The sequence below is a fragment of the Ovis aries genome, chromosome 22, assembly GCF_016772045.2.
Source record: "Ovis aries strain OAR_USU_Benz2616 breed Rambouillet chromosome 22, ARS-UI_Ramb_v3.0, whole genome shotgun sequence".
NCBI classification, from domain to species: Eukaryota; Metazoa; Chordata; class Mammalia; order Artiodactyla; family Bovidae; genus Ovis; species Ovis aries.
The window spans coordinates 19,166,482-19,193,260 of record NC_056075.1 but is presented as its reverse complement, the minus strand read 5'-3'; the positions used below and the strand labels follow the sequence as shown (position 1 = coordinate 19,193,260).

Sequence of the window (26,779 nt, the reverse complement as noted above, 5' to 3'; positions counted from 1 at the left end):
AGAAGGGAATGGCAACCCACTCCAGTATTCTTGCCTGAAAAATTCCACGGAGAGACGAGCCTGGCGGGAGTCAATAGCATTGCAAAGAGTCGGACATGCCTGAGCGACTAACACACACAGCTCCTCCCGCACATGTCCTCCCCTTACTCAGCCAGCTCATCTCTCCTCTCTCCCTAGGGACCATCTCCTTGGCTAGCCTCTCCAGCCTGTCCAAATCCACCTCCTCACTGCCCATCACCTAGATTTCTCAAGGTCCCTTCACCTCCCACTCCCCCAACTCTGATCAATATCCCTGTGCCTGACAAATAGTTCCCAGGAAAGAGAAAATCTGTCCTCTGCTGAAATGGTCTCATCCCCGCCCATTTGTCCACTTTGTGTTATCACAATCGACTCTCCATCACAGCTGTGTCTTTGAGTCATCTCTCCCACTAGACGGTGAGCAACTTGAGGCCAGAGACCGTGTCTGGTCCAGCAGCATGACTCGATCAGCACCTTATATTTTGAGAGCATTTATTCAAGGTTTCATAGATGAATTCACAGAGGAGTTAGAATCAGGGTGAGGCCTGAAGGGCAGACAGAAGGTGCAAAATGAAGTCAGGAGAGGAAGGGAGTAGAGGGAACAGGAGGAGCAGGGGATTCTTCACATCCTCTGGGCAACAGTGAGCCACTGGAGATTCTTGAATGAGGGCATGACAATGTGTTAGGAGAATCCGTCTGCACAGGATTTACTGAAGCCAGGGTCTGCAGAAATTCAGGGAAGAGAAAAATTTGGCTCTGGGATGCCAGAGGGCAGGAGTGCAAAGGCAGGACAAAGGAATGCAGGAGGCCATACACTGGGCTTAGCAAAACAGCTCACCAGAGGCCACATAGCTCAGCCAAAACCAGAATCCAGGACCCTATTTCCAAACTGTACAATTTCCTCCATACTGAGTCTCAGAGAAGATGGGGCCAAGTCCCAAAGGCCGCTGAGAGGGAAGGTTTGCCCAGCGGGCATGGTACGAGGTACTCTAGCCAGGTGCTCCCCAGGGCTGCTGGCAACGTCCAAGGTCACAGATTTGTGCAGGAGATATGGGCCTTCCCACTTGGGAGGGAGGCACAGGCCCTGACTCGGGCGAGGATGAGGAATACCCCATGGGGAAGGGATTCCTGTTAGCTACTGATTAACCTCACAGTGCCTCACTCTAAGGGGGTGGGCAGATGGTGATGCTCACACCCAGCCGCCTGGGGGACTGGGTGGGGGCTGAAGGGAGACGGGAAATCGCTGACACCTGTACAGTGCTCCACAACTTCCAAAGCTTTATTCATGACCACCCCCGTTTCCCTCTCTCTACGTAGTGAACACAGGCTCTTCTTCCACGAAGACTTCAATCCTCAGATTTCCCTCCTCTGCAAGCTTACAGCCCTGGGGTTAGGCTCCACTTGCTTACCCTCTGCCAATAACAGCTGTGTGACTTTGACCAACTCACCTAAATTCTCTGTGCCCCAAGTTTGTCATTTGTAAAAGGAGGGTGATGAAAGAACTGTCCATAGCGTTTTTTTTGTTTTTTTTTTTTAAGATTTATTTATTCATTTACTGGCTGTGGTGGAGTCTTTGTTGTTACACACGGGCTTTCTCCAGTTGTGGTTCATGGGCTTCTCATTGCCATGGCTTCTCCCGTTGCAGATTACAGGCTCTAGGCGTGCAGGCTTCAGTATTTATGGCACATGGACTCAGTAGTTGAGGTGCACAGGCTTAGCTGCTTCACAGCATGGGGGATCTTCCCAGACAAGGGATTAAACCAGTGTCCCCTGCATTGCAAGGCAGATTCTCAACCCCTGGACCACCAGGGAAGCCCTGTCCATAGGAATTTTAAGATTAAATAAGATGATACACAGAAAAACTGCTCCACACCTGCTGGCTGTTATGATGACAGTGATGATGCCTCATCCGTTGACTGACTTTGTGTCTGTCTCCACCATCACTCTGCAAAGTCCTTGAGGACAGGGACCTCACATCCAGCTTGTCTGCCTCTCCCCAGCTCTGGCTCAAGAACCAGCCCAAAGCCAGCCTATTTATCCAATCCACCAGCACTTATTGAGCCCTTGCTATGGATGCCAAGCCCTGTGATAGAAATTGGGTTTAGAGATAAATAAGAGACTCGAGGGAGCCCCAGAGTCAAGGTGGACACAGACCTGTATATCAAGAGTGCAGTAGAGGGTCTCGGCTGAGGCTGTGAGCACAGTTAGGTGCAAAGGAGGGAACAGGCTGTCTCCATTAAGTCAAAGCTTATTGAGATGAACTGAACTGTCCCATTTGACCCCCAGAGCAATAGCATTTAAGGACAAGGAGACAGCCACTCAGCTGAGACAATCCCACCACTAGTAAGTAATGGAGCTGGGCCAGGGGCCCAAGTCCCTTGCTTCTCAAGGAGGAGGCTCACAGTGATCCCTGGGAAGTCCTTCCTTCCCCTGCTCCCCGGCCTCAGCCTCTCCCCAGAGACTTGTAGGTTAAGGGACTTCCGGGAAACATCCATTCATTCTCTGGGCTCCAGCCCAGGCCAGCCTCTGGCCTCCAGGGTATTTTTAGTTCTGGGCAGCCAGGTCTGGGGGGTGATTGGCAGCAGATGGAGCCCGTGTTTTCTGAGCTTTCCGTGTTGTTCCTGGCTCCGGATGAGAGGTGGCGGGGCATGGGGAGGGGGCCAGAGCATACCTGGCACTCCAGCCCACAGCTGCCTCATTGTCCCCAGGGGAGGGGCTGGCCCGCTACTGCTGCCACTGACCCAAGGCTGGGAACATTCTTTCCTGTTGATTCATCACAGGGAATTCTTTGGGCCCAGTTGGGGTGGGGCAGGGCCACTGGAGGGACATCTGGGACTGGGGCAGCCAGGGGTGTACAATAGTCCTCCAGTGGCCAGGTTGGTGTGACCTGGATGTCACCCAGAAATCAAAGAAGTCTACCTCCCCAACCTAGCCCTTATCACAATCAGCCTTGTAGTAGTGTTTGTTTACATATCTGCCTCCCAGACCAGACTGGAAAGCCCCTCCCATCCACCCCCAGCAGTGTCTAGCAGTCTAGCCCCCTGTCTAGAAAGTAGGAGAAAATCAATAAAGATTTGCTGAATGAATGAGTCAGGCAAAGTTGTGGGGTGGGGAGTTGCAGGATCAGGCTGTACTGATCTGGCCTTGGGAGGAAGCTGGGAGGTTGGAACTCTGCCTGTTTAACAGACGGGGCGACAGGGCACTGAGGCACGGGGAGGAATCAGAACTGGGGGAAAGAAATTGGGACAAAAGGGGCTATGATTCAGGTATCTGGGTACCCAAGGAGGCTTATGGGACTCCCCTCTGTTGACCTCTCCTACTTTTGTCTTATTTCACAGTCTCCCCCACCCCACCCTCCACACACGCTCCCCCCAGCCCCCAAGGGACAGAACGTCCTCAATTAACTCTGTAAGGAGTTGCAGTGGGGAACTGAAATTTTCTCCGTGACAGTTTACTATGCTAGGCAGCAAGTCCTATCTCTTGGGGCTCAGTATTCCCAACTGTATAATGAGAACAGAGGCCTCATGCCCCCGTAGAACTCAATAAACTCAGAGGGTGCAGAGGAATGAAAAGGACTGCCTGTTACTCCAAAGACAGCACACCTGCACCACGCCATCCCGGACCTAATTGGAACTGAGTCCCCTGGGCCCCTTGCCGGTCCCTGGAGAAGGGAATCTGCGTTGTCCTAAGTAACCAAGCTGGTGGGATTCGGCCCCTGGGACAGTCCCCTTCGAGACCCACTGAACGTAATTCCCAGGTCAGCCCTGGGGTTGGGTGTACCACCCAGTTTGCAGAGAAGGAAGCTGTGAGTCCTCCGACGGGGACTCACGAGGCCACAGCGGGGCTCGGCCGCCCGCTGGCGCTGCGCCGCCGTCCTTTCCCGGGAACTCCGATCCTCCCACAATCTCTCCTGCTGCAGCGTGCCAGTTCCCTGCATGGAAAACAGCTGCCCCTCGACCCCCTCAACTTTCGCGACCCCGGGCTTTCCCAGGCCAGCGGGCGCCGGGCCGCCCTGGATCGCGTCCGGGGTGGGGGTTCGCCGAGCCCTCGGAGGGGCCGACCGCCGGGCGGGGCTCCTGCCGAGCCCAGGTCCGCCCGGGGGCGGGGCCTGCGGGCCTCCTCCGCGGCGGGCGGGGTGGGGGCGCCGCGGGCCGCAGCCGGATAAAAGGGCCCCCGGGCACCCAGGAGGCCGGTTAGCGTTGCTTGGCCGCGGAGTCCAGGTCCCAACCCCGCAACTTCGCGCTCCAGCCGGTGAGCCCCTGCCTGGTGCCTGGCCAGGTCTGACTCTAGCTGTCCTGTCTGCCTGACTTCTGTCTCTCTGGGGGATCTGCAAGTCTCTGAGGATTCCTGAAAGCTGGGAATGGGAGGGACGGGGCTCCCCTGGACAGTGAGCCTAGCCCCCTAGTTGCTCACCAACCTGTTGCCAGTGGAAGTGTCCAAGTTGGGCAGCTTGGCCCAAGGCCCTCCCTGGGTGGTGCATTGCGGCCTCGGGTGCCTGCGTGTCTTGTTTGTGGACACGCTGCGTGTAGTCCAACCATTTCTCTGGCCTTCTCTCCCCGGTTTGGGGGCGGGGCAGAAGGGGCAGGTGGGCTCAGATGTCTCTCCTGTGACTTAGGGGACACAGAGGCAGAGTGGAGCTGGACTCTGGGAGGAAACAGACCAAAACTGAGTGTGCTGGGGTGGCCCAGGGGTTTGCCCAGGGCTGGAAATTGGAAGGGAGAGGTGAAAGGTAGGCAAAGGGCTTCAAACTCACAGGCGCTATGCCTGAACACGTGGACATTCGTCTGCACTGTGTCAGGCCGCCACAGCCAGTGGTCCCAGGGAGGATATCAGGGCTGGTGGGGTGGGGGGGCCTCATCCCCTCCCCAGAGAGCTAGAGAAGCAGCTTCTAGTGATTCCCAAGGCTGGTTCCCACCAGGATACCACCCCAGTGCTCTCTCCTCAATATCCTTGGGCACTTTCAGTCCCCCTAGCAGGGTCAGGTCAAGCCAGGTGCCAGGGGCCCCTGGCAGCACCTGGTTCAGGTGCCTGTCTCTTTCAAGCTGGCAGGATCCTGTATCTGTCACTTGGTTGCACTCAGCACTGGCAACCAGCCCAGTGCCCTCACACCACCGCTGGGTCATAAATCAACAAGCAGCAGGGTGGAATTTCATTCATCTCCCTGCCTCCTTTCCCTCTTCCACCTCCTTTCCATGTTCATCCTTCTCTGAGAGCCCAGCTCTGGAACCGTGATGCCTGGGTTTGAATCCTGCCTGGGCAAGTTACTCAGCTTCCCAGGGTCTCATCTTCTCATCTGTCAAGTGGAGATGTGTTCAGTAAATATTTTTTAATGTATAATAATCATGATAGCTTATTATTAACCTCCTCTCCTTCTCAGCCTTGCTTCTCCTTCTGACCTTCTCTCTCCTTCACTTGGGAAAAGCACTGCCACTTTGGAGGCTGCTTCCTTCTCTAAAGAGGCTTCTCAGCCTTGTCCTCTTCTCTGTGCTCAGCGCTGGGGAACAGCTGTGGGGAGACACTCCTCTGGGTTGTGGGGACAGGAAGCAAAGACACAAAGTGCTAGGAAGTTTTCGGGTCTGGGCAGGGTGGGGGGCACTTAATGGAGGGGTAGCCTTTGAACCGGGTATGGAAAGATGTATAGGAATTAAACAATCTGAGCTAGAGGGAAGGGGTACTCCAAGGAGAAGGAACAATGAGAGCAAAGGCTTGGAGACTGGAGGATGTGCTTTGGGGAACGTGAGTAGACAAGTGTGATGTGAGCAAACGCTGCAGAGGCAACTGCAGTGGGCCGGAAGGCTGGACTCTCCCTTTTTTGACTCAGTTCTTGCTACTGCCCATCCACCTCCTGGAGGGCTTTCATGGAAGGGAGCTGCTCTAGCACCCAGGGTCCTTCAGCAGAAGCCCTCCCTTGTCCCCACAGAGGCTCCTTGGAGGGGAGGGAGCCTGTTGGCCCAGGGCTGCCCACAGCCTTTCATGTGGCCTCCAGTACTCTAGGGATGTCAGTCACACAACAGGCCTGCCCAGCCCAGCCCTGGCCCACAACATGTCCAGTGCCCTCCTGTCATTCTAGAGGAGCTGCACCTGCATCTCAGAGAAGAAAGCCTCTGATTCGCGTCACATGATTTGGTGGCAAAATGACGAGCATCCTGACTCCTGCTGTCGGGAAGCAGGGTCATCTTTTAGGCCAGACCCAGTGTGACCTCTGGGACCTAATAGCTGGAGGGCCTGGAGCCCAATTCTCCCATGGCGATTTTGGTTGGGCTCAGTCCCTAGCTGGCCACCTCCTCCTTAGGGGTGCACGGAAGAGGGAGTGGGGCATCCCAGGCAGCGGAGAGAGCTCTGCCTGTGGTGACAGCCAATGGGGACCCTCCACCGGCTCCTGAGTGAAGAAAAAGGCGCTTAAGTCTGTGTCGGAAGAAGTACGGAAAAGAAGGGTATCGGTACTGGGGACTCGATGTGGAGTTGGGGCCACCCCCTCCAGTCCTTCTTTGTCCAGGGAGGGGCTGGGACCAACCTAGACAAGGGTTCTATAGTATAGCTGTTAATAATAGCTAACTAACCATTGAGTTAGTTACTCATGTACTCATGCATTTGATCTTCACAAGAATCCTATCCCCATTTTACAGAGGGGGAAGTTGTGGCATTGAGAAACTAAATAATTTGCCCAAGACCACCCAGAAACCAGCTGGTGGAGGTGGGATGTGAACACAGGCTCCTCACCCCCGGTCTGCCTGCCTAAGCACTGTGCTCTGCTGCCTCGCATCCTCAAATCTGCAGATACTTACAGGGTGCCAGCTACTACTTGGCACTATCCTGGGCCCTGGGGGTGCAACACAAGGTCCCCGTTCCCTTGGAGCTTCATTCTTGAGCTCTTTTGTGCACTTCTAGGTACCTACTGCCGCCAACACTGGGCTGTTCAAAGCAGGAGGCTTGATGGCTAAAGGAGATGGGGCTGGGTGCAGGAGGGAATAAGGACTGATCCTCAGCCAGAAACTAGCTTGTGGGGAAGGAGGGGGCAGGAGGCCCCCTAAGACCCTCCCTACTGAGAATTCCCAGCTATGGAATCCCCCTCCAAGAAGAGCAGTGGCCGTGGAAGAAGGGGGATTCTCCCCAGAAAGAGCCCCTTTAAGACTCAAGCACTAAAGAAGTAGCCAAGGACCCAAATTTGTCCATCCGCTCCTCTGGGCCAGCCTTGGCTGCCCATCAGCAATAGAGCTGGCCATGTAGGAGCTTCAACACCGGTGGCTGCAGACACTCTGACAGCTGCAGCTGGGCATAACTGTTCTCTGAGCTCCTCCCAACCTTGCAACTAGGACCAAGGCTGCTAACATATGAGGAGGGGGAGGACCAGCCCCCAACTTGTCCCCTATGGGGACCCAAAGAACATCTGACGATAGCCTCCTGGACATGGGGGCCCTCTCCCATGTCTGGTCACTGCCTCAAATACTCCCATGACCCCTCACTTCCTACTGGATGAAGGGCGGACGCTCCACATGGTGCACACAGCCCTTGATCTTCTGGCCCCAGCCTGTCCCTCCACCTTGGTCCCCTCCAAGTCGCTGATACTGCAGTACAGGATTAAGAAAGGGCACTCCCTGCTCTTGCACAAACTCACCTCTTTCCCTCTTTCTTCCCTATTCTTTCCCCTTTCCCATTGAGGAGAACTCGTGTTCATCTGACAAGGCCCTGCTTAAATGTCCCTTCTCTGAAAGCCTTCCCTGACTCCTCATCTCTGAGCTTCAGGAGGGCAGAGAGTAGTGTTTGACATGTTTACTTCTTTGTCCCAGCACCTGGCCTGATCATTGGCCTGAAGCAAATATTCCAAAAATGTTTGTTGACTCAATGTACAAATCATGCGCCTCCTAGAGGTGGAGCTTGCTGTGTGGTTTGGGCAAGTCTTTTAAACTCTCTAGGTCCTATTCCTTATTTCTGTGGAACCAAACATCCTATACCTCCTCCAGCTTGCATAGTCTAGCCCTTAAGGACCCCCCTTTCTACATGCATATGCTTAGTTGCTCAATTGTGTCCAAGTCTTTGTGGCCCCATGGACTGAAGCCTGCCAGGCTCCTCTGTCTATGGGATTCTCCAGGCAAGAAGCCATTCCTCTCTCCAGGGGATCTTCCCAGCTCAGGAACTGAACCCATATCTTTTGCATCTCCTGCAGTGGCAGACGGATGCTTTGCCACCAGTGCCATCTGGGAAGCCCCTTCCTCCATAGGAGACTACATCAAAAACAGCTCTTTATTGAGCACTTGCCATGTGGTAGGCTCATGATAAGCCCTTTATCAGTGTTTTATTCAACACTCACAGCAACACTGGGAGGTAAGGATTACTACCCTCACCTTACAGATGAGGAGACTGAGATTCAGGAAAACTAAACTTACAGCTAAAGAATGCTGGGTTTGAGCCAGATGGACTAATCTCAGAGCCCAGACTCAATCTGTGCCACCACACACACACACACCCCAACACCCCAACACACACACACACGCACACACACACACACACGCACACACACACATTTGGAAGGGCCCAGGCCGTCCTTTGTCTCTGCCAGCAGAAGTGGCCTGAGGTCAGAGGTGGTGATCATTGTCATGTTTCCTTGTTCCCCAGGTGCCTTGACTCCAGCTGCCCTTGAAGTCACCACAATGTGGTTCCTACCAGCCGCCCTCCCCCTGCTCCCATTGCTCCTGCTGCTGGGCCAGGCTCCTCCCAGCAGGTCACAGTCACTCGGCACCATGAAGCTACGGCTGGTGGGTCCCGGCAGCAGGCCAGAGGAGGGCCGCCTGGAGGTGCTGCACCAGGGTCAGTGGGGCACCGTGTGTGATGACGACTTCGCGCTGCAGGAAGCCACAGTGGCCTGCCGCCAGCTAGGCTTTGAGGGTGCCTTGACCTGGGCCCACAGCGCCAAGTATGGCTCAGGGGAGGGTGAGTAACTGCTGCTGCCCTGCAGAATGACAGGGGGATGGCAATGGGCTTCTCTCGGGGGTGGGCTCCTTGAGACTCCAACAAAACAGATGAGACCCCCCCACTTACCCTTGAATACCCAGCTCAAATGACCTGTCCTACCCTTGCATTCTCATTTGCAATGAGGCCATCACCATTGCCACCATCACCACCACTCAACTCTAAGTTCTTTGAACATCGCAATTACATGCAAGGCATGTGTGCCTGCACTCATTTCAGTCATGTTTATTGAGCACTTACCACGTGGTAGACTCATGATAAAGTGTGTGCAGTCGCTTCAGTCGTGTCCGACTGTTCGTGACCCTATGGACTGTAGCCCCCCAGGCTCCTCTATCCATGGGGATTCTCCAGGTAAGAATACTGGAGTGGGTTGCTATGCCCTCCTCCAGGGGATCTTCCCAACCCAGGGATGGAACCCACGCCTCCTGCGTCGGTTGCATTACAAGCAGATTCTTTACTGCTGAGCCACCAAGGAAGCCTACCACACACAACAGGTGCTCAGCAAGTGCTGATGAGTGAATGACTAGACGGATGAATGAGGGAACAGATAGACCTAATTGCTAGACCTACCTGGCATTTTCCGAAAGCAGATCCGTTGGGATCTGATTCTGAGAGGAGGCAGTAGGCAGGGTTGTAGACACCAAGCTCTCAGGAGAACCAACTTCTTTCTCCCACCCCCATTTCCCACTCAGATTTTGGGACAGGAAAGTGGGGTCCTATCCATGAGGCAGAGACCATGACTTACCTCTCTGTGCCTGTCCCCAAGCATCACTCATCCTCCCCCCACAGGACCTATCTGGCTGGACAATGTGCACTGTGTGGGCACAGAGAGCTCCCTGGACCAGTGCAGTTCTAACGGCTGGGGTGTCAGTGACTGCACTCACTCAGAGGACGTTGGGGTGGTATGCCATCCCCAGCGCCAGCGTGGCTACGTTTCTGAGAGGGTCTCCAATGCCCTCGGGCCCCAGGTGAGGAGGCTGTTCGGGCCCTTGCCTGAGCTGAGGGGGTGGTCAGGGAATGGAGGGCCTCCAGGTGATGAGCCGGGAGGAGGAGGGAGAGGAAAGGGAGCAGGGGGCAGGCTGGGAAGTGCCCCGGGGGCCCCGACACCTGCTTGTGGCTTGGAGCAGGTGCACGGACAGGGCCCCAGCCTGAGGCAGACGGGCAGGGACTCGAGGCTGGGCCTGCCGGGAATCACTGAAGCTGCTCCCCATGAGAGGGTAGGGGGTTGCCTCACCCACAAGGCCCGGCCACAATTGCTGTGTCTTCCGGGCACAAACAAACCGGAGCTAAAAACAGCTCAAGCCAAACAACAGGGGCAGGCAGGGCAGGTCTCTGACTCTTACCCTCTGCTGTCGGGCAGACTCAGCTTGAGGACAGCTGGTCCAGGCCCACTGACTGGGGCGGCCATGGCAGGCAGCTCCGCACTGGTCTAAGTCATTCAGGGCCAGGGTCGGGGCTCAAGGGCCAAAGGATCCTGCTGTGGTCTCAAGCAGCGGTCGGTGTCCCTCCTCCGCCCTCCCCAGGGTGCCATGAAGAAGGTCCCCCGTGCCCGATGGAAGCCTCCCAAACTCCAGAGGCTCCCATCCTGAGCCCAGGGAGGGTGTGGATCTGCTTGGTCCTCTCTGGGGTTCAGGAAAGGACCTAAACAAACCGAGCTTCTGTCTCATACTCACTGTGTGGCCCTCGGCCCCTGCCTCCCCATCTCTGAGCCTCCGTTTCCAGCCCGTCCAATGAGGGTGCTGGGTGGCATGATCTCTAAGTGCTCCGAGCCCCAGCTTTCCCATGTGAAGACCTGCAGCAGGCTCAGCAGAGGCAGGACTCCTAGGGCCCATGGAGACTACACATCCCGCAGGACCGGCGGCTGGAGGAGGTGCGGCTCAAGCCCATCCTGGCCAGCACCAAGCGGCAGAGCCCGGTGACTGAGGGAGCCGTGGAGGTGAAGTACGAGGGCCACTGGCGGCAGGTGTGTGACCAGGGCTGGAGCAGGAACAACAGCAGGGTGGTGTGTGGCATGCTGGGCTTCCCCAGCGAGGCACCTGTCGACAGCCACTACTACAGGTAGGAAGGCACCACTACGGGCAGGAGGGCTGTGCAGGAGGCGGGGTTGTGGGGCAGTGGCTGAGTGTGCGTGCACACGCTTGCACATGCGTGTGTGCGCCTGCATGTATGTGTGCACATGTGTGTACGTGTGTGTGTGCACACGCATCTATGCGTGTGTGTGTTTGTGTCTGTGTGCATATGTTTGGGACCTTGCAGGAGCGGTGTCTATAGGAGGACATTCAGTGGGTGTTGGGATTGGGAGGGAAAGAGGCCCAACCAAGGGATGTCCCTGGATTTCTGGGGTTATAGATCTCTCAATAATTAAGAGTAAAGATGAATTTTTTCAGACCCTGGGAAACTCCTAGAAAAAGTCAGAAAATAAACATCGTACTTGCCAATCAGATAGAAAGAATTGACTGTAGCACAGAATACTCCCAAAATGAAATGTAAATAAATGTAAAACTGTGTTCCTGATTAGAAAATTAGACCTGGGTAATGGCACCCCGCTCCAGTACTCTTGCCTGGAAAATCCCATGGACAGAGGAACCTGATAGGCTGCAGTCCATGGGGTCGTAAAGAGTCAGACACGACTGAGCGACTTCACTTTCACTTTTCACTTTGACGCATTGGAGAAGGAAATGGCAACCCACTCCAGTGTTCTTGCCTGGAGACTCCCAGGGATGGGGGAGCCTGGTGGGCTGCCATCTGTGGGGTCGCACAGAGTCAGACACGACTGAAGTGACTTAGCAGCAGTAAAGATACGGTTCTGCCCACAAGGACAGATGGTGTGGGTTCCGGTCTAAGCTTTGCTGATAACAGGCTTCAGGTCCTTGGTAGGGCATCCAGGCCTCAGTCATCCAATCCGCAGGGAATTCTCTGAACCCTGACCCAGCGAATTTCCTTGACTCGAATCTAAGCCAGGTTCTGATTGGGCTGCGTGTAAGCCAGGCATGGGGCGGGGAGGCATTTGGGAGAGGAGACTTAAAAATATTCTGTCAGAAACGTGACAGAACCGTCACAAGATTGCATCAGCCTGTAAATGATTAGCAGTGAGGGTTCTACCCGCTCTGATCAGTGAGCGCTTCATATGTTTCTCGTCCGGGGATAAATCTCCCGCAGGACGTGAGTCATCCACCCTTACCCATCCCCAATCAGTCGTTCCGCTCTGTGTCTCTGGCTTAGCTGACCCTGATTTCCAAGACTAGCCACGTGGCTCTATCCTTGGGCATGACTGGGGTCTGGGTCCCTGACTCCCTGCTGCCTGGTAATTGCACATCTGGGCCTGGCTGACTTGCCTACCACCCGTGAGGAAGGCAGCCCTGATTACAGCCTCAGTATCTCTGGGTGGGCAGCCCCCAGCAGAAAGGCCTTCAACTTCCACCTGTCCCCAGAGGACTTTTGCCTGGGCCTCTTATCATGGGGTTGCTCCCTAAAGGCTGCCCTTCAAAGAGACCGGGGAAATGGCAAGCATGGAGCTTCCTGCCGTAGACAGCCCAGCTCAGAGAGGACCCGACTTTGGGTTTAGTCAAGGGCCCTTGCTGGGCCCTGCTTTCCCTCGCTGTGAAGTGGAGATGGTCTTTACCTGTGGAGCAGCCACCCTCTCTGCTCCCTCTGTGGAGCAGACTGTGGCGAAGCTCAGCATGGAAATAAGATTTGTGAACAAGTGCACCAACTGTGAAGTCTAGTGCAAGTCAAGCACAGCTCTGAGGAGCCAGGGTGACGGGGCTGGGACTTCTGCACCCACTCCACTCCCCACCTGTTTGCTCCCCTCCAGGAAAGTCTGGGATTCGAAGATGAAGGACCCCAACTCTAGGTAAGGAGTAGTGCCCTCACGGGAGGATGCAAATGAGGTGGCATGAAGGGCCGCCTTCCTCTCCCTTCCCTTCTCCAGGCCCCTCTCCCCTCCCCAGTGCCTTGCCTCCCAGAGTCCTGAGCACCCCTTCTCCACCCTCAGTCTCACTTGTCTTCCAGACTGAAGAGCCTAACAAAGAAGAATTCCTTCTGGATCCACCGTGTCAACTGCCTGGGCACAGAGCCCCACATGGCCAACTGCCAGGTGCAGGTGGCGCCAGCCCAGGGCAAGCTGCGGCCGGCCTGCCCGGGTGGCATGCATGCTGTGGTCAGCTGTGTGGCAGGGCCCCACTTCCGTCCTCCGAAGGCGAAGCCAGGGCGCAAGGAGTCCAGGGCAGAGGTGGGTCCCCAGGGCCCTGCCTGCAGGCCCGGAGCCCCAGGCCCCACTCACAGAACCCTGCTGTGTGGGGAGGGACTGACTGGTGGGAGGGGACTCTCCAGGAGAGTCAGGGGAGGAGGGGGCGAACCTCCCATCAAGGGGACATTGGTTCAGACCAGGAGGAGAGCAAGTCCCAGAATGGTTGAACTTTGGGATTTATTTTAAAGGGCCCATTTATAACCCTACCATAAATGGAAAGCTGACATCACTGGCCAGGAATAGAAGGTAACCATAAAAACTGTAATTACACTGTAGCTGCATCCCATTGAGAGCCGAAGGTATTGAGCCCGAGCCTGGCCCTCGTTATAAAAAGCAAACAGCAAGTGCTAGGGAGGCATTGCAGGCCGACGTCTCCACCTGAGAGGGTCTCCTCACGGTGTAGGAAGGGATGGGAGAGACTTCACGGAAATGACTTCCCCACCGCGCGTTTCATTAACACCACGTCCCCACGGGTCTCTAAAATCATTTCACAGATCTGCTGGGGAAGCGTTGCTCTAGGTTCAGCCCCGAAGGACAAAGCAGCAGTGAGGCTGGATGAGAGGAAGTCACGCGCCTAGTGATTAGGTGGCAGGTTGGGAAGCCCAGGAACCCCAACTCCTGAGGCTCTTTTGTTGGGGCTGGAATTTGTTATAACATTTATTGTTACCGTTATTACATAACAATTTATGAATTTGTTATTACTATTATTATTGTGGTGGTTCTCTGTTACTGGGGAAGGGGGAGAGGACTGAGGAAAATGACTTATTCAAGGCAATAGCTGCAGGAGTCAGAGACGAGACTAGAACTCCAGTCCTTGGCTCTGCCTGAATTGAGGGGCTGCAGCCCCTATGCCTGCCTCCTCCTCACCCTCCCTGAAGCCAGGCATTCTCCCAGCAGGAGATGAAGGTGCGCCTCCGCTCGGGGGCCCAGGTGGGCGAGGGCCGGGTGGAGGTGCTCGTGAACCGCCAGTGGGGCACCGTCTGTGACCACGGGTGGAACCTCATCTCCGCCAGCGTCGTGTGCCGCCAACTCGGCTTCGGCTCTGCTCGGGAGGCCCTCTTTGGGGCCCAGCTGGGCCAGGGTGAGTGAGGACGCCTGGGGTGGGGTGGGAGAGCCTGGGTGTGCTGCTGGTCCATGCCCTGGTGGTCCCAGGGTGCTGGGGCCCAGGGCAGCTGCCGTAGGGGTGAGGCTGCCAAGGTGGAGCCTCACACGGCCTTTCTCCCTGCTCCCCGCTGTAGCGCTGGGGCCCATCCACCTGAGCGAAGTACGCTGCAGGGGATATGAGCGGACCCTCGGTGATTGCCCTTCCCTGGAAGGGTCCCAGAATGGTTGCCAGCACGACAATGATGCTGCCGTGAGATGCAACGTCCCTAACATGGGCTTCCGGGACCAGGTGAGCCCGGGGCTGGGCAGCCCTGAGATAGCCCCGGACACTGCATGCAGCCAGTGGGGAGGGTTTGTGACCGGCAGCTAGAGCTCTGGGCCCCAGCGCCTGCCTGGAGCCAGCCTGGCCGCCCTCTCCTGTGAGTCTCCCCTGGCCTGGCCTGCTTCCCCTCAGGGCCCGGCTTTGGCCTTCAGAGATGGCAGAGGCTCAAGGGGACTGACTCTTCAGGCAGGTGGGCTTGCCTGCCCCGCCCGCTCAGGAGAGAGAAGCGGCCCATGGGCAGAGGGCCGCAGGGTGTCAGCACCAGGCAGTGGTCAGAGTTCAAGCATCATGCTGACATGGACTGCGGGCGGGCAAGTCTCTCTTATCTCTGACCTTGTTCTCTTCTGTAAAATGGGGTCAGCTGTCCCGGAGGGTCACTGAATGTGACAATAGATATGAAAGCACTTGGCAACTGGTGAGTCATCATCAATGGCAGGATTTCAGGTAGATGGAAGGCAAGGCCTGGGTGCAGGCACCCTGAGTCAACTTTCTCAAGCAGCAGGGACTTTAGGGACTATCCAATAAAATGTCCTCACTTTACAGAGGAGAGCAACCCAGAGAAGGGGCGTGTCGTGTCCAGGGCTGCGTGGTGAGCTGGCCTGGACAGGTCTCCCAGCCAGCAGCCCCACGCTCTCCCCCTCCTAAACTGGCCCTGCTCCTCACACACCCCTGACCATTGCAGGTGCGCTTGGCTGGTGGGCGCAGCCCCGAGGAGGGGGTGGTGGAGGTGCAGGTGGAGGTGAACGGCGTCCAGCGCTGGGGGGCCGTGTGCAGCGACCACTGGGGCCTCAGCGAAGCCATGGTGGCCTGTCGACAGCTTGGCCTGGGCTTTGCCAGCCATGCCATCAAGGTAGGTCTCTGCCATGCTAAAGCTGCTGACCCTTCATTCATTCATTCAGCAATTAGTTAGGAGTGGAACTATGCACCAAGGAATGCTGGGTGCTGGCGACCGTGGTGAACCAGACACAGTTCCTGCCTCATGGAGCAGTCCGTCACCACGGTCACGGGAGGGAGGCGGTTTTTCCTAAAATGTTCACACAACAGGCACACAGCTGTATCTGCAGGAGAGATGAGCAGACGTAAGCCAGATGAGGTGGGGGAGGAGTAAACAGCCCGTGTGAAGACCTTGTGGCCAGAGGACACTTGACTTGGTGGAGGAAATCAGGGGTGGAGTGCGGCTTCTAGAGTGATCGATCGGTGTGAAGTGCGAGGGTAGAGGAGGAGGCAGGAGCAAGACCATTCAAAGCCCGCAAGGCAGATTTTTTTTTTTTTTTTTTAAGATTTCTTCCTTGCTATTTGGCAAACTGTTGGGGTGGGGATTACTGTGAATACAGAGGAACACACTATTGCAGGTGCCCAGCTGAGAATGTTGCTGGCTTGGGCGGGGCTAGCGGCAGTCCTGGGGGAGACAGGTGGATAGGTTCACAAGATATCAAGGAAACGAAATCAAGAGGCCTGGGGCAAGGCTGCTATGGGGAAACTGCTTCAGCTTCACCCTCAGTGGCCTGCCTGGCAGTACTGGGCACCCTTCACCCTGGAGATCTGGGCTCGACCCTGAGCACAACCAGCCATGTAGGGCTGGATGAAGAACAGCTAGGGAAATGGGACAGGTCTGAGTGGACAGGAAGGGACCAGGACCATCGTCTTCAAACAGCTGAGGGCTGCAGTCGGGAGTGTGATGGGAACAAGGCCAGTGGTGGAAGCCACAGCAGTGGATTTTGCCCTCATACATGGAGGGCGTGTCTAATACCAGAGGGGTCCAAAGTGGCATCACTAAAGATTGTCAGGCCAAGGCTGGGCACAGCTGGGCGAGGGCGGTTGGCCAGGGTCCAAGCCTCAGATGGAGTCAGGTGACTCTAAGAGCATGTCTCAGCCCTGACTGGGGGATGCTGGCTGTCTCCTTAGGACACCTGGTACTGGCAGGGGACGCCGGGAGCCACAGAAGTGGTCATGAGCGGGGTGCGTTGCTCAGGCACAGAGCTGGCCCTGCAGCAGTGTCAGAGGCATGGGCCAGTGCACTGCTCCCACGGCACGGGGCGCTTCTCAGCCGGAGTCTCCTGCACAGACAGTGAGTAACGGGAGGGGCCAGTGGGATGGGTGGACGTGGCTCCTCTGGGTTGCCAAGCCTGCAACTCCCATCCTCAGGGAGGGCCCTGAGAGCTGGTTCCAGCTCCCAGGCCCCAGGGTTGGGAGTGGAGGGAGGGCTGGATGTGGAGCACCAGCTCCGTCATTGCCACGTGTGGCCAGGTCACCTGCCACGTGGGGAAGCAAGCTCCGCCCCGCTCATGGAGTTAATGTAAGAATTAAGACAGTACCTGACAATGTGAGGATATACAATGGTGTTTTCCAGTGTTTGTGTCACAACCAGTAGTTTGAAAACAACAGCAGCAACATGTTGCATTTAGTAGGATGGTAGTTTTCTCTTGATATTATGTCTGTGTGTCACAACATAGGGCTTCCCAGGTGACTCAGTGGTAAAGAATCCACCTGCCAGTACAGTAGATATGGGAGACTCGAGTCCAGCCCCTGGGCCAGGAAGATCCAGCGAGGGTCTTTCTTCCTAGAGAAGGGCACGGCAACTCGCTCCAGTATTTTTGCCTGGGAAATCCCATGGACAGAGGAGCCTGGCGGCCTACAGCCAGCGGTTTCAAAGAGTCAGATACAAATGAGCGACTAAGCACGCATGCACATCCCAACAGAAAATATTAATATATTTCTTACTGTAGTTTGTAGTAAGAAAAGAGTTTGAATGCTGTTGTAGAGGGCATAGAAATGTGAGGACACGTGGGCCTTACAGTGAGCTGTGGGATTTACCCAAAAGGCTTTACTGTAGGTCAAGACTGTTTTGAGGCATCCATCTACCCCACACCCCCAGATTCTTATGGTAGCAGCCTTTGTTTGACATATGCCAACCAGGTCTGGGCCAAGAACTATATCCAGTCCAAAGGCTGCAGGCTGCCACCGACCCAAGTGGCCGCATGACCTTCTTCCAAGCCAGGCTGCAGTGCCAAGATATCCTTCAGCTCCGTCAGCAAGCTTAGGGCTTTCACTCTGATCAGCGCCCATTGGAAGAGCACCAGCCTTTACAGCATATCCTCCCCTGCAGGGTGATGGGGTTTCTGAGTGGGCCTCCAGCCACAGCCCCCGGCATATTGGGGGCCGGCTCCCTACTCCCTCCCCTCCTGGGACCCTGTGGCCCTCGATGGAGGGGCAGCTTTCCTCCTGAATTCATTTGATACTTCACAACGGCTGAGCACAAGCAGCCAACCCACCATCCCTGTGGTCGTCCCCATTTCTCCTCTGTGATTTTTCTCATTTCTTCCTTGCCTTTATTGTCTCTTCTTCTCTCTGAAAGAACTCCTTTCCCTCAGAAATTCTAGGGTGTGCCCGTGGGCATACCCTTGTCCGTCTCCAAAATATACCTCGGCATTCCAAGAGCATTTAGTGATAGTAGAGACATCATCCAGCAAACCAGCTCCCACCCTGATGCCCATTCACTGAAAATAAACCCGTGTTCCCGTCTCACCATTGTCAGCGATGGCTCTGCCCCAAGTCTAAACTGTAACCCAGTTTTTGCATGAACGAGCATTGAGAATTGGCAGTTTTCTCTCTCGATGTTACAAGGCAAAAGCTGTGGATCTCCACATCTCTGCCCTGGCACACAAGGGACCACAGTGATGGCACAGTGGCTCCGAGGAGGCTAAGAGCCCCTGTGGCAGGAAGGGAACCGCAGAGGCACTGAGCAGCCTGTGGAGAAGTAGGCTCCAGCACGGTGGACGCCATGCACCCGGGCACACAGTGTCCTGGGGTGAACACCCACGGTGCCCATCAGGGTAGAAGAGGAGCCCTGGAGGAAGTACGGTCTCAGACAATGTAGCAGAATGGTCCAGAACAGCAGAGCCCAGGAGCAGGTTCAGAGATGAACTCGTGCAATCTCCAGCCCTCTCCCTCTCACGTTGCAAGAACTAAGGCTCAGAGAAAGAGCTGAGGTGACAAGCCTGGCATCAGCAGAGCTTCTGAGAGGTTATATGAGCCAGGCGTATAGGCAAAGGTATACTCTACAAGAGCAATGCTAGCTTATGCCACTGCATGCTTGCCACGGGCCACACCATGATCTCAGCACGTTACAGGTACGGTCACACTCATATTATTCATTATTTGCATCTCACACATGAGGAAAATGATAGACGAAAGGATAAGCCATTCCCCTTAGTGGTGCAGACAGAAATTAAGACAAGACAGGAACCCAGGTAGTCTAGCTACGAAGCCAGCAAGCTCCACTGTGACCTCCCAGCTTAAGGTGATCTCTCCTGTTAGGAGAACTCACATCTCCTGACTCCTAATGCGTGCTTCGTGCTAGGTTGCTTCAGTTGTACCCAACTCTTCGTGACCTCATGGACTGTAGCCCACCAGGCTTCTCTGTGTGTGAAATTTCCCAGGCAAGAGTACCATCATAGGTTGCCAGTCCCTTCTCCAGGGGATCTACCCAGGGATCAAACCCAGATCTTCTGCATTGCAGACAGACACTTTACTGTCTGAGTCATCAGGGAAATCTTCTGACTCCTAAACCGCCCTACTCTACTGGTTCCTCCAAAAGCACTCAATCTGGAGGCAAGCCTGTCCCCTGGGCCGGAGAGCAAAACTGGCTACCTCCCTCACCTTGGTGTCTCCACGGTGCCCAGGTGCCCCAGACCTCGTGATGAACGCCCAGCTGGTGCAGGAGACCGCCTACCTGGAGGACCGCCCTCTCAGCCTGCTGTACTGCGCCCATGAAGAGAACTGCCTGTCTCAGTCCGCTGACCGCATGGACTGGCCCTACGGACACCGGCGTCTGCTGCGCTTCTCCTCACAGATCCACAACCTGGGCCGGGCCGACTTCCGTCCCAAGATGGGGCGCCACAGCTGGATTTGGCACCAGTGCCACAGGTGAGCTCCTGCTCGGGCCTCAGCCCTTAGGGGGCCAAAACCAGGGTGCAGGGACCCAACCAGTCTGATCCTTCCTGGGAGGGCTGGGTGTGAGCTCAGGGAAAGAGCCTTCCTTCCTAGACATGCTGCCAGCCCCGCCTCCGGGAGGCAGTGAGGAATCCTGAGCATCAGCTGGCCTTTCCATTGCTCTCTCACCTTCCCTGGACATACCCATGGATTCACCTCCTCTGCGGTATCCTATGGAGTGGTCCTCACCAGCAGAGCTGGTCTCTGTTAGAAGGATATTTCTCTGGGGGCCTTAAGCCTTGTCTTTAACAGCCAGGTGAAATGGGGACGCCTAGAAACCTGGAGACCCAAAATAGCCATCCCGTCCAGGATCCTAGCTCTGCAGATAAAGCTGGTTGATTTCTGCAGCAGCAAAGCAAGGCCCCCAAGGAGGAGCAAGGAAGCGCTGCTGGCGCTGAAAGGGGACAACGAGCATTCTTTCCTATCAGCAGCTTCCAGCCCAGACAGAAGGAGAGACGTACAACAAAGGCAGAATGGAAAAGCGTGTTTTGTTTTGTTTTTCTTCACGTAGCCGTGGGTGGGGAAAGCTGAGAGGAGTGGGCAGTGACTCTGGGACTCAACTTCGCTGAGATAATAAGCATCTTTCCCTGTAGCATGGATGGAGTTGTCATTAGAACTGGACTGCCACAACGGTAGCCACCTGGGCCCAGGCTGGCAGGGAGCAGCACTAGTGTCCCTCCAGGCTCCGCAGCTCCGCTCCTGGGCTAGTCTCTGGTTGTGTCCCTTCCTTCCACCCGCAGGGCTCTGGCCTTGTCATCAGGCAGCATCTCCTGGAGCTCTGACCCCTCCGCACCTGGCTGAGACCCTGCAGGATGGGGGCAGCAGTGTCTGGCTGCCTGGCAGGAGTGCCGGGAAAGCAGGGTCATACTAATCTTGGGTCTGGGAGGGAGAAGGGCACTGCCCTGCTATTATAATGCTCCTCTCTGGGTAATGATGGGGCCTGGTGCCTCCGTCCTCCCTGCCGGCTCCTCTCCTGCTGCTGCCGGGCTGACAGCCCTGCCTCTCCCGCAGGCACTACCACAGCATTGAGGTCTTCACCCATTATGACCTCCTCACTCTCAACGGCTCCAAGGTGGCCGAGGGGCACAAGGCCAGCTTCTGCCTAGAGGACACAAATTGCCCCACAGGTACGTGGTTTCCTATATTCCCCCGGCCCCTTTGGGGCCAGGACCCCTCTGTCCTGCTCAACAGCCTTAGGCGTCGGAGACTGGGGCTTGGCAACGGTCAGCACTTGAGGCGATTCAAAAAGACAGATTTCTGGGAATTCCGTGCAGTGTGCTCTAGCTGTACAGTGGTTAGGACTCTGCTTTCATTCCTGGGTTCAGTCCTTGGCTGGAGAACTAAGATCCTACAAGCTGTGTTGCACAGCCAAAAAACAAAGGAAGATGAATTTCTTACCTTCTCTACTTCCTCTGCATTCCCAGCAGATTGTATATTATTGTTTAGTCATGAAGTCATGTCAGACTATTTCCACGGACTGTAGCCCACCAGCCTCCTCTGTCCATAGGATTTCCCAGGCAAGAATACTGGAGTGGGTTGCTGTTTCCTTTTCTAGGGGATCTTCTCTAGCCAGGAATCAAACTTACATCTCCTGTATTAGAAGGCAGATTCTTTACCACTGAGCCACCTGGGAAGCCCAGTGTACTGTGTACCACTTTTAAAATACTTAACTCTTTTTTTTTTTTGGAAAATAGTTGCTGACCTGTTTCACTTCCACTGATCCTTTGAGGACATGGCTTGTTTGATTCCTATTTGCATACCCACAAATCGTAGCCTTTAGAAAGGGCATGGTGAAACACCAGGTTGGATGGACAAGTGAATTAGCATAGAGGGCTGAAATCTTCCAATCACATTCCCTAGGCCAACAGGAATTTTTACTAGAGCATCCAAATAAATGATCTCTGTCACAGATGGACTTTGGTACAGTGCTGGATTCGTGGTTAGTGGGACACCTGGCTCTGATAGGCAGGATCTTTAGGAAGCTCAGGTCCCTAGTCTGACTGCAGTCAATTGGCAAGGCTGGTATGAGGATTAAATGTTGAAGGATGTGAAAGACCTAACAGGTACTTTGTCCCGAGCACCTATTGAGAGCCTCAGTTACCATCAGTACCCTCTCTTACAGGAATGCAAAGGCGCTATGCGTGTGCCAACTTTGGGGAACAGGGAGTGACCGTTGGCTGCTGGGACACCTACCGACATGACATTGATTGCCAATGGGTGGATATCACAGACGTGGGCCCTGGGGATTATATCTTCCAGGTAAGGGGGCTTCTCCATTTCTTCCGGATGTTCTGAAAGCTCTCTGAGGTCAAATGAAGGAAGAGCTTCATAAACAGGATCTCTGACATGTCTGGCACTTAAAGGGGCTACACTGTAGGGGAAAAAAATCAGGATCCAGGACCTAGGTTTGAGTCCTGAGTCAAGGAACAACAGGCAAGTCAAAACTCAGTCCCCATCTGTAAAAAAAAAAAAAAAAAAGGATATTAATGCCTACTTCCTGGGGTGATTGTAAGGATTAATGAGGAATACCAACACACTTTGCCAAGACTGCATGAAATGTAAAGGTTATCACAGAAGCCAAATTGCCTGTTTTCAGCCAATGCTTCTCTCACTCCAGGTGGTCGTGAACCCCAAGTTCGAGGTGGCAGAGTCAGATTTCTCAAACAACATGATGCGGTGCCGCTGCAAGTACGACGGGCAACGGGTCTGGCTGCACAACTGCCACACAGGTACCTGCGGGCCACTATGCGGCCAGCCCCACGCGAGCCTGGGGTTCTGGAAGACCCTCAGCATCCCTGCGTGCAAGTAGAGTGCGCATGTACAAGGCTGGGGATGGAACAGAGATGGATGTCCTTTGATAGCTTCATAGAAGGTAGATTTCCAGAACAGACTTCACCCACCTCACCCACTAACTACTTCCACGACCCTCTTTATCCTAAAGGTTGTTCAGATTGAAAATGCAGTCTCCCATCTGTTCTGGAATCTTTCCTGATACTTCAAGCCGAGTCAGGATTTCCCTTTGCCAGTCTATTACTATTCCCTTTCCTTTCGTAGGATCTTAGTTGTCTCCATCCCAGGCTGGCTGCCTCACAGGCAAATACGAAAGTCCCCTAGATCTGTGCTGCTGCTTCCAGCTGTAATCCCTGCTTACATGGAGAATAGGGCTCTGCACGCTTGCAGAACTGGTAGTTTCAGACAAAGATGCAGTGATCCAGTGAGGGCAGATACACCGCAGAGTAAGGAGGTGGTTGCCCGTAAAGAAAGGTAGCAGTTCCTCTGTCTTCAACCTTTAAATGCTTGCATTTGCTGTGGGGTGTGTGCATTCACACCCTCACTTTGCACATAGGGGGAGGAGCAGACTCATTCATTTAGTCAACAAACATGGGTTAAGACCTATCTCTGTGTCGAACACTGTGCCAGGCTCTGGGAAATTAAACAGGAGTGAAATGCAGAGCTAAGTGTCAGATAGGGTAAGCAAACATGCAGATGGATACCCCAGTCCTACTGAGCACCCCACACCACTGTGAACTAAGGCTGAGCAAGCAGAGTGCTTTCTGAATAGCAGCCTGGGGGCCAGTCAAGATTCCCCAGTGCTAAATTGTTTCAGTCATGTCTGACTCTTTATAAGCCTGTGGACAATAACCTGCCAGGCTCCTCTGTCCATAGGATTCTCCAGGGAAGAATACTGGAATGAGTTGCCATTTCCTCCTCTAGGAAATCCTCCTCCTTCCCAACCCAGGGATCAAACCCACATCTCTCTATGTCTCCTGCAGTGGCAAGCAGGTTCTTTACCACTAGCTCCACCTGGGAAGCCCAAGGTTCCCCAGAGGAAGGGACATTTGTGCTGATTTCAGAGGGGAGACTGAAGTCAGAGGGGAAGATCAGGAGAAAGAGCATAGCATTTGGCCTCAGAAGGTTTCACTGGGCACCAAATCCAGTTCCACCACCTTCCAGCTTTAAGACAGTGAAGACATTTCCACGCAGAAGACTTCTCTATTGTAAAATAGGGCTATGTACCCAAGTCCACTAGTGTTCTTTGCAGGGAGGGTTATGATGGTTCCTGCTAAGAGAATGGACTTTATCCAGTGGACTTCTGGAAACCAGTAACAAATTTCAGTCAAGGAGGCAAGAAGGTCAGATTTATGTTTTCAGAAGATAACTCTGGCAGTGGATGAAGACAGTGAGGAGTAAGGATTTGAAAGCTGTGTGACTGGAATAGATTCTGCTGCCATCAAGCAGGACAGGAACAGGAGAGGAATTAGGAGTTGGAACCCAGAGACCTAAGGCTGCTGTCGTGGAGGCAGAGGCTCCATAACACTGGTGGCAGGCTGCACAGGGTCCAGGGGAGCGAGGAAGGAAGGAAACAGAGCGGCTCTGACCCCTCCAGGATCCTTGCAGGAAACAGAGGGCGCACTCAGGTGCAAGTATGAGGTTATTTAATGAGAGGGCTGTCCAGAGGTGTGAGCAGGACTAGGGAGAGGAGCATGTTGAGATATCCAGGGATAAGGAAGACTGAAATGTTGCTATCACTTTGGGCTTAAGCGGGCAAAGGCTGCCCTGGAGCCAGGTGAACACTTGTGCTGAGGAGGAAGGAGGAGCTGGTGGGGTGGAGTCGCAGGAGACCGTTGCTGCAGGACGGGGTAGGAAATGGCCCAGCCTCTCTCTCCTTCCATCCTCTAGTGTCTTGCGGCTTCCCACTGAGCTAAACCAGCCAGAAGCCAGAAGAGGAGGGAGCCAGGGTGAGGCAGTCTCTAGAGGTCCGGTCTCCAGGGCTCTGAGAGAACAAAGGATAGAGAATGAATGTGGGGAGGGGACAAGGAGAGTGACCAGCACAACCCTTCCCACGTGATAGCCTCTTCTTTCCCATGTTCCTGCAGCTAGGCACCTGTTGGCATCTATTTCTCTAAAACGGGTCGTTGTCCGTGCCCATGACTAACCCAATGGAAAGGCCAAGCCAGACAGGATGTATTGGTGTTTGTGAAGTTGTCAGTGAGGGGATGGGACTCTGGTGAGGTCAGCTACTTACCTGTCGTCCTTCGGTCCACAGGGGACTCATACCGAGCTAACACAGAGCTGTCCCAGGAGCAGGAGCAGCGTCTCAGGAACAACCTCATCTGAAGCCGTCACCACACGCTCCCAGCTGCTGCCCACACACCAGATACCTCAGCTTACTGGAGCCATGCCCTTCACCGAGCCCTGATGCAGAGGGAAAGGGGCTAGCATCAAGAGGCACCAGGAACCCACTCAGGAAGCCTTTAGATGGCAAGATCACCAAACCAGAATGGCACCGCTCCCTCAGGATGGCTCTGGGTCTGATCCCTGGGCGCCTCTGGTCTCTAGACTATGGCCTCCAGGCTTTGTTCAGCTGAGCTCCTCTCCTCTAAGGAGACCTGGTCTTGCCAGGATCTTGCCCCTGAGCTCCTGGATCAGCAGGTACCAGTTCCTTAGGAATGGACTGTGGCCTGGCTCCCCATCTAAATGGTGCTTTGCAGATGTCTCAGAGGAGGGCCGAAATACACAGGAGGAGGAGTCAGCTCTCTGCTAGGAGCTCTGAGTGACACAGCTTGTGTCCAAGTCACACCTGGCAGAGAAGCTGGTGAACTGAGCCCCTTGCTCGATCTGTCCACGCTTAGAACTCAGCTGTCTTGCTCTTCAAGAGTCTGTTCTTCAGTGTCCTTACCTTTATCCTCCTGCACATATGGGCTGTTGCTAATGTCCTTGGAGGCTTAGGCCTTAGGCATCCCCCTATCTCCTGATGGGCCCAAACCACCAGTTCCTGAGTGCTTGAGACAGGGCAGGATTCACAGAAGTGGCCAGATACAGCCTTCCTGCAGAGCAGCAAGAGAAGGCCCAAAAGAAAGATGGCGGGGGCAATGTAGACCCCAGCTGCTGCCAGGGTCTCTGCCAGGGAAAAATACTTGTCATAAATCCAGCAGGCGAGATCACTGTGCATCTCAGGACTGGCCTAAATGTCAAGTCCCCCAGGTTTCTGGAGTGAACTTTCCATTGAATAAATTTTTGAAGTGGAAAGAACATCTGTCAAACATCTCTGCAGGAAGAAGAAGACAGGTCTAGTAGAGTGAAGGCTAGACTACGGAGAAGTCAGAAGGGGGAAGATTTAATTTAGTTAAGGATTAAACCTAGGAAAGGCCACCATCTCTGCTCGATGTGGCTGTGATATGCTCTTGCTCAGGTGAGGTTAAGATCTATGATCTTCTTGGACGTGATTCTTAATCCTGTCTCCACTTGGACACACTTGAGAGATGATCTTCACAGGTCTGACGCCCTCATGCCAATAAAGGTTGCTCACTATGGACTGCTACAAAGCAAGGCTGGCTGTGATTCTTGGCAGTTCCCAGCACACGAACTCTACCCCTTTTCACTCCCAGTGACCTGGTTTCTTAAGATGTGTGGGGCGCACGTGCTACTCACGCATCCCCTGGAGGAGGGCATGGCAACCCACCCCAGCATTCTTGCCTGGAGAGTCCCATGGATAGAGAAGCCTGGAGGGCTAGTCCGTAGGGTTGCAAGGAGTCAGACATGACTGAGTGACTTAGCACGCACGCACACACTGCTTCCCGATTCCCTCCCTAGGCTCCATGGTAAATCATGGGCTGGAAAGGTTAACAGATGAGCAGTAGGAGGGAAGAAGGAAAAAGTCCAAAGATGGTAAACTTCTACAACCAAGGCTGCAAGGCTGAAGTGAATGGTGGTAGATGGGGCAGAGTTACCATAGTGCTCCCAACCCCACACGAGGGCTGCCCCTCCTCAGGGAGTAGAAAGGGATATCGGCCCTGGGGTATCCTCTGTGAATACAAAGGAGAGCTTTCTTCCTTCTTTCCCTTTACCTCTCCTCAACTTCCTCATCCCCTTCCTTGGGCAGAGGGAGCGTTAGACTTTGGCATGGCAGTTTAGGTAAACAAGGGAAGGACTGATTTCCTGTTGGATCCAGCAAACATCTCCCAAACAGTAACAACATTATAGTCACACATGCAGCTAATGGTCTGTGAAAGAATGTGTGGCTGGTGGGGGAGCGTGTGGTGACTGATGACTAGATTCCAGCACAGAGGTTACCCACAGCTTCTGGCGGGATCCGGTCTCCAAAAAGGCCAGAAAAACCAGGCCAG

General features: G+C 54.6%; 1 protein-coding gene across 3 annotated transcripts; it reads left to right on the top strand.

The window, feature by feature from the left end:
* The first annotated feature begins 1,644 nt into the window (after positions 1–1,644).
* On the top strand, positions 1,645–25,978 carry LOXL4 (lysyl oxidase like 4). Of its 3 annotated transcripts, XM_027960298.3 has the most exons (15): positions 1,645–4,296; positions 8,632–8,946; positions 9,775–9,953; positions 10,838–11,043; positions 12,800–12,838; positions 12,997–13,216; positions 14,132–14,315; positions 14,473–14,627; positions 15,343–15,510; positions 16,566–16,728; positions 19,343–19,586; positions 20,664–20,779; positions 21,775–21,911; positions 22,270–22,381; positions 24,700–25,978. In XM_027960298.3, the coding sequence occupies exons 1-15, from the start codon at positions 3,954–3,956 to the stop codon at positions 24,768–24,770; spliced, it is 2,652 nt and encodes an 883-aa protein (XP_027816099.2). In that variant the 5' UTR covers positions 1,645–3,953; the 3' UTR covers positions 24,771–25,978. The 3 variants fall into 3 exon arrangements, with proteins under 3 accessions (XP_027816099.2, XP_060260617.1, XP_060260615.1); XM_060404634.1 differs by having other exon boundaries at positions 1,645–4,269; positions 22,270–25,978; XM_060404632.1 differs by having other exon boundaries at positions 22,270–25,978.
* The last annotated feature ends 801 nt before the right edge of the window (positions 25,979–26,779 follow it).

Excerpts from the sequence above, each read along its gene's own strand:
- LOXL4 (XM_060404632.1), top strand. The coding sequence starts at position 3,954 with ATGGAAAACAGCTGCCCCTCGACCCCCTCAACTTTCGCGACCCCGGGC. Across the intron at positions 14,316-14,472 it reads TGGGGCCCAGCTGGGCCAGG|CGCTGGGGCCCATCCACCTG; the intron begins GTGAGTGAGGAC and ends TCCCCGCTGTAG. Across the intron at positions 21,912-22,269 it reads CTGGGGATTATATCTTCCAG|GTGGTCGTGAACCCCAAGTT; the intron begins GTAAGGGGGCTT and ends CTCTCACTCCAG.